Here is an 11,235-nt window from a genome sequence, read left to right on the forward strand (position 1 = left end):
ACAACTGAAATATTTGAGAGAACATCACATAAGCTAACTTCATAAATTGATGTTGATTTTCCTAAAATTTTTATTTTTTTTTATTCACCATTATAGTGATTAGCGTTCCCTTTGGTTGGGCACTTTGAACTTGGTTTACGTAACTATAGTTTCCTTTCTGTTAATGCAGCAATGCATCATCATGAAGTCAGAGTTATTTGATTTCAAGGGAAGAAAAGTAATAAATAGGTTGATTTTAGAAGCTGACCTATCTTCTAATTAAATCATTAGTAAATTTATTTTGTGTGATTATTAATGAACTTTTTCAAATTTCATTATTCATAAAGACATTGAGATGATCTTAATTGGGTTTATATAATCCTTAAATAGTGTGTGGTAATATGCTGTAGCATGCCGCAATGCACTCTGGGAGTCAGTGAGTAGCTATACTAAGTCACGAGTAAACCTAAATGAAAGGATCAAGTACCCCCTACAGTTCTTTTTTAGTTACTAGAACCTCGTGTAAGTAAACTATACTAACTAAGCATTTGTCAGTACAACATACTATTCCTATTTCACTTCACTTCGTTTTTTCAAGGAAATCGGTTTGCATGCTTTTTTTTAAGTAAGCCCAACTAATTAGATTTTACAGTGTATAACCAGAAAGTGTTATAATCGAGAATAAGCGAATAAGAGCATTGTGAATTCTGCAGCACAACTGTAACGATAACGACACAGAGGAACGATATCGTTGGAATCACTTTCAGAAATATTTTTCTTTCAGCTGATAAATGATAAAAGTATTGACAGCCAGTCAGAATCCATCTGACTTGTATAGATTGTTATATTTATTGTTACAGTTATAGTTATTGTTATAGTTATTATTATTTATGGTTGTTGTTATTGATATAACTATTGTTATTGTTATACTTAGTTATTGTTAGTTATCATTAGTTATTGTTATAGTTATCAGTGTAATTGTCATTAGTCATGTTTATAGTTGTAGTTATAATTAATTATAATTAGTATAGTTATAGTTAAGCATAGTTATAGTTATAATTAGTTTTAGTTATAGCTAATTAGTTATAGTTATCATTAGTAGTTATAGTTATTGTAATCGCTAGTTATGGTTATGTTATCTCATTAGAGTTATTGTTATAATCGTTATCGTTATCATTAGTAATTGTTATAGTTATCATTAGTTATGGTTACGGTTATAGTTATTGTTATAGTTATCATAGTAATTGTTGTAGTTGTTGTTGTTATAGTTATAATCATTATAGTTGTCATTAGTAATTCTTATAGTTATTGTAATTGTTATAATCAGTTATGGTAATAGTCATTTTTATAGATATCTTTAAAATTATTGTCGTAATCGTTATCATTAGCTATTGTAGTTATGCTTATATTTAGCATTAGTTTTGGTTACAATTTTGTTATGGTTATCATTATAGTTGTTGTTATGGATGTAACATGGTTATGTCATGGTTATGGTTATTGTATCGTTATTGTTGTTGTACTCATTATAGTTATTGTTATAGTTATAATTATGGTTTTGTTTACAGTTCTGGTTACAGTTGTAATTCTAGTCATTGTTCTGGTTATTACTGTAATTCTAGTCATTGTTCTGGTTATTACTGTAATGCTAGTCATTGTTCTGTTTATTACTGTAATTCTAGTCATTGTTCTGGTTACGGTTGTAATTCTAGTCATTGTTCTGGTTAGTATTGTAATTCTAGTCATTGTTCTGGTTATTATTGTAATGCTAGTCATTGTTCTGGTTATTACTGTAATGCTAGTCATCGTTCTGTTTATTACTGTAATGCTAGTCATTGTTCTGGTTATTATTGTAATTCTAGTCATTGTTCTGGTTATTATTGTAATGCTAGTCATTGTTCTGTTTATTATTGTAATGCTAGTCATTGTTCTGGTTATTACTGAAATGCTAGTCATTGTACTGTTATTATTGTAATGCTAGTCATTGTTCTGGTTATAATTGTAATTCTAGTCATTGTTCTGGTTATTATTGTAATTCTAGTCATTGTTCTGGTTACTGTTGTAATTCTAGTCATTGTTCTGGTTACTGTTGTAATTCTAGTCATTGTTCTGGTTACTGTTGTAATTCTAGTCATTGTTCTGGTTATTATTGTAATTCTAGTCATTGTTCTGGTTATTATTGTAATGCTAGTCATTGTTCTGGTTATTACTGTAATGCTAGTCATCGTTCTGTTTATTACTGTAATGCTAGTCATCGTTCTGGTTATTATTGTAATGCTAGTCATCGTTCTGGTTATTATTGTAATTCTAGTCATCGTACTGGTTATAATTGTAATTCTAGTCATCGTTCTGGTTATTATTGTAATTCTAGTCATTGTTCTGGTTATTACTGTAATACTAGTCATTGTTCTGGTTATAATTGTAATTCTAGTTATTGTTCTGGTTATTATTGTAATTCTAGTCATTGTACTGGTTATTATTGTAATGCTAGTCATTGTTCTGGTTATAATTGTAATTCTAGTCATTGTTCTGGTTATTATTGTAATGCTAGTCATTGTTCTGGTTATTACTGTAATGCTAGTCATCGTTCTGTTTATTACTGTAATGCTAGTCATCGTACTGGTTATTACTGTAATGCTAGTCATCGTACTGGTTATTACTGTAATGCTAGTCATCGTACTGGTTATTACTGTAATGCTAGTCATCGTACTGGTTATTACTGTAATGCTAGTCATCGTACTGGTTATTACTGTAATGCTAGTCATCGTACTGGTTATTACTGTAATGCTAGTCATCGTACTGGTTATTACTGTAATGCTAGTCATTGTACTGGTTATTACTGTAATGCTAGTCATTGTTCTGGTTATTATTGTAATTGTAGTCATTGTTCATTGTTCACATGTTGCTAACATCACTCCATTAATCACAATCACACACACACACACACACACACACACACACACACACACACATCAGCAGACGGTGTTTGAGCAGATGGGCGGCTGTTAATGTGTTATCTGTTTACCAACCCATCGATCTGTGTGTGTGTGTGTGTGTGTGAGACGGAGTGTTGTGGTTTATTTTCATTTCTGATGGTGTAATTAGATCAGATTAATTTGAGATCATCATGTGTTGGCACTCATGATCACGCAGCGGCCGCACGTGTGCAGACTGACTAATTGATGAATAAATCAATGTCATGTGACACACCTCACACCTGCACCGCTTTAGTCTGAATGTGTGTGTGTGTTTCTCAGTGCTTTTGTTAAGATTATATCAATGGACTCTCAGTTCTTCTGTTCATAAATGTTCAGTAGACGTTTGCAGCAGTGTGTTCTGCTCCAGAGATTGTTTCTCATTAATAGTTTAAAATCTTGTCATCATCTTGTCATCATCTTCATCTCAGTCCCATCCTGTGCGACTAAATGAACGTCCTGGTCGAAACTCTTCATCTAAGAACAGTGAAGCTTCAGCAGGATCGCAGAAGCATCATGAGAGTGTCAGAACGTCACACTGTTCCTGCTTCTGTGTTCCAGAGATGAAAGAGTCTCGCATGTGTTAGAAACATCATGAGAACACATGTTCATTCTGGTTCCTGTAAAGCTCATGCGTGTTTTTGTCTGCTGTCGTGTCTTTGTGGTCTGCTGTCATTCGTGGTCAAGAGATGTATGTCAGTGTATCGGTTCAGGGTGTTGGTGTCTAAGTGCTTACGGGAGCAGTGTGTCTTCAGCTGCTTCTTGAAGGTTGTGATGGTCTCAGCGGTTCAGGTGGAGGTCAGCAGAGAGGAACAGAGATGATCGAGGGTCTGCAGAGTGACTTTCTCGCTCATTTACTGATCTGAGCCGACAGGAGGAAGCGTTGACTGGTAGTAGTGACCACAGCTTCTTTTCCATCGTCCATCATTTTATTACATCCATGTACCATATTTCCATATTTCAGTCACATTTTTTATTATCTGAAACGTGCAGAGACTTACATTCCAAAGCAGCTTATATAATGCAGTCAAACGCACAAAACATTTGTTCTTGTGTTGAATGAGAGAGGAACATGAGCTTCAAGTTTATTTGTAAAGTTTATTTGTAAAGCAAATTTCCCACAAACCAGTAGTTTCAGTTTCACTTTAAATACATTTTTATAATAATGGCAGTATAATTTATTTTTGTTTTATACATATACATTTAAATGTAAATATAAATGTAATACCTGGTCTGTTCTGAATAGTTACATTTAAAGGATTTGTTGTGGCGTTATGGGAACCAAAATATGTTTATAGTGTTTATGATGTTTGAAAATGTTTTGTTTTTCTTTGCCGATATTTTACATTATTTCTGAATGTGATAATAAAATGCGATAATAATAAAATGTCATTTTTACCCATTGCAAATAATTTTCCGGATAATTCGGTATGTGGTTACAGACGTAAACAGTGAGTCGCTCTAAATCTCGCTGTCCTGTCTGAACACACACACACACGGTCCTCATCCATGTAATGTGCTCCTGAAATAGCCAAGTGAGCTGAAGCTGTAATCTGCGAAAAGCATCAATCAATCTCATTTCACTGATTACAGTGCGGTGTGAATGTGTGTGTCTCATCTCATAAACAGGACTCTCTTATGCTAATTACAGTGATGTGAGTGGCTTCTGCAGAGGGGCGGAGCCTGAGTGTGTGTGTGTGTGTGTGTGTGTGTGTGTGTGGCCATCAACTGTATCGAGATCTGCGAAAAGCATCAATCAATCTCATTTCACTGATTACAGTGCGGTGTGAATGTGTGTGTCTCATCTCATAAACAGGACTCTCTTATGCTAATTACAGTGATGTGAGTGGCTTCTGCAGAGGGGCGGAGCCTGAGTGTGTGTGTGTGTGTGTGTGTGTGTGTGTGAGGCCATCAACTGTATCGAGAGGTCTATTTTAATTGGTTGCTATGGAAACAGAGTGGCCTAGAGAAGTGCAGATTCAGATCTCTGAACTGTGTGTCAGTCTCTGCATCACAAACACTTTCCTCTCCTCCATCGTGTGCTTTCTGTCGCTCCGTCACATCCGTCTCTGAAGCGCAGCAGCATTCAGGACAGAATAACCTCCTCATTTAAAGGGTTAATCAACCCAAAAATCATTTACTTTCCCTTATGTCCATCCAAACCTGTATGACTGTCAAGTCAAGTCTCCTTCATTTATATAGCGCATTTAACAATACAGATTGTGTCAAAGCAACTGTACAGCATTAATTAGGAAAATAGTGTGTCAATAATGCAAAATGACAATAGTAAACACTCAATTTGCAGTTAAAGGCAGTTCATCAGCAGTTGATTTTGATATTCTAGGTATTATCAAATTGCCAGAGTTTTGAGAACGCAGCGGACGTGGAGGACTATAATGCAATAAGAGCTCGCTCAAATACTGAGGTGCTAAACCATTCAGGGCTTTATAAGTAATTAGCAAGATTTTAAAATCTATAGGATGTTTAATAGGTAGCCAGTGCCGTGTTGACAGAACCGGGCTAATATGGTCATACTTCCTGGTTCTAGTAAGAACTCTAGCTGCTGCATTTTGGACCAGCTGTAGTTTGCTTATTAAGCGTGCAGAACAACGTCAACATTTGACATTGAGCGCATAGGTCGTAATTTAGATATATATTTGAGATGGAAAAATGCAGTTTTACAAATGCTAGAAATGTGGCTGTGACGAATGGGGGCGGGGCTGAGAGCCATGGGAACGGAGCGAGGCCGGTGGAGTAATTGATAATGAGTGACACCTGCACCACTCACTGGTCTCGAGTCTCACGGAGGAGCTAAAGGAGCTAAAGGATAAAAAGGAGGAGTGACGACAGTGAAAGACGAGAGAGGACCAGGCCTGGAGTTTATTTTGTGTTTTGGTTTTGTTTGTGCGCGACAGTCGTCCGCGAGGGGCTGTCGTGCTATTTTGTGTTTGTTTATTTTATTAAAGTTTTGTTGAAGTGTTCGCCGGTTCCCGCCTCCTTCTTCCCGAACTTAAACTTTGTTACAGTGGCTTTCTAAGGAAAGATTGCTATCAAATAGCACACCTAGGTTCCTAACTGATGACGAAGAATTGACAGAGCAGCCATCAAGTGTTAGACAGTATTCTAGGTTATTACGTGTGGAGTTTTTAGGTCCGATAATTAACACCTTGGTTTTTTCAGAATTTAGCAGTAAGAAATTACTCATCATCCAGTTTTTTATATCGACTATGCATTCCGTTAGTTTTTCAAATTGGTGTGTTTCGCCGGGCTGCGAAGAAATATAGAGCTGTGTATCATCAGCATAACAGTGAACGCTAACACGGTGTTTCCTGATGATATCTCCCAAGGGTAACATGTAAAGCGTGAAGAGTAACGGCCCTAGTACTGAGCCTTGAGGTACTCCATACTGCACTTGTGATCGATATGATACCTCTTCATTCACTGCTACGAATTGATGGCGGTCAGATAAGTACGATTTGAACCATAATTGGTGTGTTTCGCCGGGCCGCAAAGAAATATAGAGCTGTGTATCATCAGCATAACAGTGAACGCTAACACGGTGTTTCCTGATGATATCTCCCAAGGGTAACATGTAAAGCGTGAAGAGTAACGGCCCTAGTACTGAGCCTTGAGGTACTCCATACTGTACTTGTGATCGATATGATACCTCTTCATTCACTGCTACGAATTGGTCAGATAAGTACGATTTAAACTATGCTAATGCACTTCCACTAATGTCAACAAAGTTTTATAGTTTATTCTAAAGAATGTTGTGGTCAATAGTGTCGAACACAGTGCTAAGATCCAATAGCACTAATAGAGAGATACAACCACGATCAGATGATAAGAGCAGGTCATTTGTAACTGTAATGAGAGCAGTCTCAGTACTAGAGACTCAGACTGTAAGAATTGTAGAACCCAAAAGAAGACATATCGAAGAACATTTGTGTTCAAACAACATTGGACCCCACTGACTGCCATTACATGGACAAAATCACAGACATTTTGTGTTTAACTGAAGAAAGTCAGTCATGTGTGTGAGGAGTGAGATGAGTGAGAGTAAATGATGTCTGAGTCTAAGCGCTTCATCGCTCTATAATCACAGTCCGTCTGTCTGTCAGCGGCGATCATTACAGCGCTTGTGTAACACGGCTCTGTGCGGTTGTACAGTGTGTAGGTGCCGGGTTGCCGCTCTCTCTGATCGTCAGGGGAGAGTTTATCTCATCCATAATAAACAGGCTGAAGACGCGCGACGCTCGCATCAAATATTGATCTGCTGGGCATTAGCACAGTCGTCTGCTGCTGCACTATTTATGTGTGTCACAGACACCGCCGTTAACCGGACGAGTCTCAAACCATCAGTGAATGTCAGTCTCTCTCGCTTATGAAGAGACTTCAGGTGTTTAGGGCTCTTATCTGCTGACCTCTGTCCAAGGGCAGGTTAAAGGCTTCGATTTGTTGCTTTGAATAGTCTTTTACTGTCGTTTCATCTCGGTTGTTGTTCTTTTTTTCAAATCCTTTTTCATTCTTGCTGTTCCAGTGAAGTTTGAGATGAAGCTCCTCTAGTTTTTGGATCCTCTCCAGTGTAGAAACATTGCAGTTTTTCATTTATGTGCAGTGTTTTTCCCCAAATTTCTGATCTATTTAGAGTGCATTTGTTCTTCATGATTTTTATAAATAAATAAAATGTAATGATTATGATACTGAAAAAAAATTAACTACATTTTAATTTTTCTATTGTAATACATATGATTGATTATGATGCAGAATTCATCTAATAAATTTAACTAATGAAGTGTATAATTTGGCTATATTTGAATACATTCATGTGTAAATGTTGGGTTGTTTAATTTTTTTAATAAATGCATTTATTGAATATTGATTAGTGGTTGTCAGATCGCTACGAATCTTGTAGCCTTATTTGCTCTTTTTTAGTTATTTATTTTCGCTGTGAAGTCTTTAGGTTGTGGTGTGATTTTTAAATTCTGTAAATATTTTGTTAATTTTGGGATAATCGTGTTTTGGTCATTTCATCTCTCTTTGTCTCTCTCGTGACGTTCAGTGTGAGTTTTTGGTCTGTGATGTTCATTTTTGAAAGGAACAGACTCTTTGGCCCAGAAACACTCAGTATTTGCAACATCTTTTGAAGTGGATGATATTAATATCAGTCTGTCAAATGAATGCTGTAAAACTGCTCGAATTTAATGGTCCACACAAGCGTTTCTCGCCGGTTCTCCTCTGAAACCCTCTGATCATTAGCACATGCTGTGCAATATTGTGAAGTTCAGAATTCCAGGTGCTCGTTTACTGATTTCCTTTCACAATACTGTTTAACGAATGACATGTCAGAAAAATCCTCCCACTTTAGGAAATATAAAAACAATGGTGAGGTCATCTTTTTGCAAATATCTGCATTTAGGACACTTGCTCATGAACGGATGTGCTGTAATCTCTGTCTGTCTGTTTATCTCGCAGGTTTTTCGCTCCTCCATCATGTCCATCTGCATTTACCGTGGCTTAGCTCCACCCTCTCAGGCAAGACAGGCGTGGCTTCACGTGCTGGCTCCGCCCTCGCGTCACTGGCCCTGCCTGTCGCTGCAGCAGCTGTTGGCCGTGTGTCTGCTGCTGCTGCTGCCGCCGCTGGCCGTCCAATCACGGCGCGAACGGGGAGGAGGGGGCGTGGCCCACTACATCCCATCATTGGTGGCGCAGTATCCGCCCATCTCCAAGCTGGTGCAGGGCCTGAGCATCGCGGTGGTGCTGGTGGGAAACTCCAGTGAGGTGGCGCTCGCCGGCACACGCGACAAAGACGACTTTGGCCACATGCCGCTGGCGCCCAACGTGGAGATGCTCACCATGAACGAGACAGACCCCAAGAGCATCATCAAGAGCATCTGCGACCTGATGACGGAGCACTGGCTGCAGGGCGTGGTGTTCGGAGACGACACCGACCAGGAGGCCATCGCGCAGATCCTGGACTTCATCTCCACGCAGACGCACATCCCCATCCTGGGCGTGAAGGGAGGCTCCTCCATGATCATGGCCGCTAAGGTAAGGTGCATTCTGCAGAGATGCATGATGGGAAACTATGTGTGTGTGTGTGTGTGTGTAAGGATGATGATGAGCCGCTGGAAGCGTCAGACACTGAGAGAAAATGATGGATGGCTGTGAGTCAGAGCTGCGCCCACGAGCTCTAAATGAAATCACACCGCACTCGTCTCTCTCTCTCCGCTAAACACGCCAATGAAGATGAAGATGAAGAACCGCTGCTCGGCCCACACGTCCTGCCTAGCGCTAACCACGTGCAACCTTCACAATGTCAAGCCATGAGCTTTACAGAGGAACTGGACGCTAAGTTCAGTGCTAGTCAGGTCACGCGTGTTAACTAGCACTTCATACAATACAGTTTTTTTATTTTGCTTTTTGTTATTCAGAAAAATACAAAGAAAAACAAAGATGCAATGCACAAACAGCACAGAAGACATTTAAAAGAAAACTGAACAAGTCACGCGACAAAGGAAAGAGACCAAATGGAAAAAGGCGCAATATAAATCTAAAAGTAGAGAATTGTTTAACAACAATAAAAAGAAGAATTGAGAGGGTTGAGCGGCTCCAGTCGCAGACTTTTTAATACTACAAAATGTTTTCATTTGAAGTCTTCACCAATATGTTATTTTCTCTAGGGATACAGATACAGAAAATGTTAGTATTAAGGTTGCAAAATTCATCAATTATTAAACAACTTTCATTTCAGCTGTAAAGCAGCTCGACAGAAGACAGATCAATGTTGATTAAAGGAATAGTTCACCCATAATATGATTGTTCTGTCATCATTTCCTCGCTCAGACCAGTTTGACTTACGTTCTTCAGTGGAACAACAGCAGATATTTTGAGGAATGTCTCAGTGTAACGGGAGTCAATGGAGTCCAGTGTTCTTTGAACCCCAATGTTCTTCAAAATATCTTCTTTAAACTCATTCAGGTTTGGAGTGACGTGAGGTATGAGTCATTTTTTGGGTGAACCGTCACTTTATGCACTTTATGATTCTCTCTACTGAGAGGTCCAGGCTGGTTTAAGCTGGTTTGTGTTGGCTTGTACTGGTTTATGCTGGTTTGTGTTGGTTTAGGCTGGTTTATGTTGGCTTATGCTGTCTTATGTTGTCTTGCACTGGTTTATGCTGGTTTATGCTTGTCTGGTTGTGTTGTTTGGACAGCACATGAGTACCGAAGTGAGTTCTCTTTTGTGTCTTCTTGCGCGAATACACACAAAATGACAAGTACAATACTTGTCTTGACAAGTATCCACGTAAACACAGTCGGTAACGTCTAGGATCAAATCCTAGAACCGCCCTGTCTAGAGAGATGGACTGCATAAATCCAGATAAAACTGATGGTAAAGCTAGTGAAGGTGAGTCTCTGTGTAGGTTCTTCTTGTGATAAGGGGTTAAACCAGGCCCCACGGTTCGACACGCACGTGATTCCTGGATTAGCTGCAAAGTTTATCCATCATAGAGTAATGCACGTGTTTCAAGTTTTGCCAGTTTAAACATTCAAGCAACTTTAAGTCATTCAAACACAAGAAGAGGTGAAAGAGAACTTTATTCGGTTCTCGCACGCTGCTTTTGCACTCAAAGCGTTCTAAGGTTGTTCTGTTGTATTTATCTGTGCATGTAATTAGTTCATTTGTTCTTATTTTATTACTGTTCACTTGTTTTTAATAATGTTTGAATTTTATTAGTTAGGCTAGTAGTTTTGCTGTGGCATTGAAACAGTACTTCAAGTGTTCTTTTAGTAATACATGGAAAGCAGAAAAATGGTCATGTGATCCGAGCCGCCAGTTCTGTGACTGGTTGAACCCCTACTTGTGATGAACATTATCTGATGTCTGTGATGTGCTGCTGGTCTTCTGAACTGACAGTAGATAGAGAGCCTGAGGGGTCAGAGGTCAGACAGGACGACCTTTAGTGCCTGACCTTCAACAGAGTGAGATAGAGTCTCACCTGTTTCTCTCTCTCTCTGTGGCCTAGTTTAGATAGTGACTGTATCATGTGTGCTCCCCTTTAAACAGCACAGAACTAGGACGCATATTTAGGGCTCCTCCTGACTCCCTCTCTCTTGCTCTTGCTCTATCTCGTTCTCTCTGTTCTAATGCCTCGACTTCTCGTACAGACGACATCCTCTCTCTCTCTCTCTCTCTGTCTGCATCTCGTTGCGTCTCTCCTTCTGTTCGTCCTTCCTTTGTCCTGCTTGTTGTTCCTGCTGTCTGCTGATCATCACAGAGAGAG

The 11,235-nt window shown here is 38.9% G+C and overlaps 1 protein-coding gene across 1 annotated transcript in view; it reads left to right on the forward strand.

The window, feature by feature from the left end:
* Nucleotides 1-11,235, forward strand: part of LOC107661082 (glutamate receptor ionotropic, NMDA 2B-like) — a 28,263-nt gene that overhangs the window by 1,659 nt on the left and 15,369 nt on the right. Inside the window, exon 3 of the mRNA XM_016450528.1 lies at nucleotides 8,427-9,002. Coding sequence (XP_016306014.1) covers nucleotides 8,445-9,002 — 558 coding nt within the window. The 5' untranslated portion in view covers nucleotides 8,427-8,444. The remainder of the gene's footprint in view (nucleotides 1-8,426; nucleotides 9,003-11,235) is intronic.

The sequence above is a fragment of the Sinocyclocheilus anshuiensis genome, unplaced genomic scaffold, assembly GCF_001515605.1.
Source record: "Sinocyclocheilus anshuiensis isolate Anshui unplaced genomic scaffold, SAMN03320099.WGS_v1.1 scaffold2803, whole genome shotgun sequence".
Lineage (NCBI taxonomy): Eukaryota > Metazoa > Chordata > Actinopteri > Cypriniformes > Cyprinidae > Sinocyclocheilus > Sinocyclocheilus anshuiensis.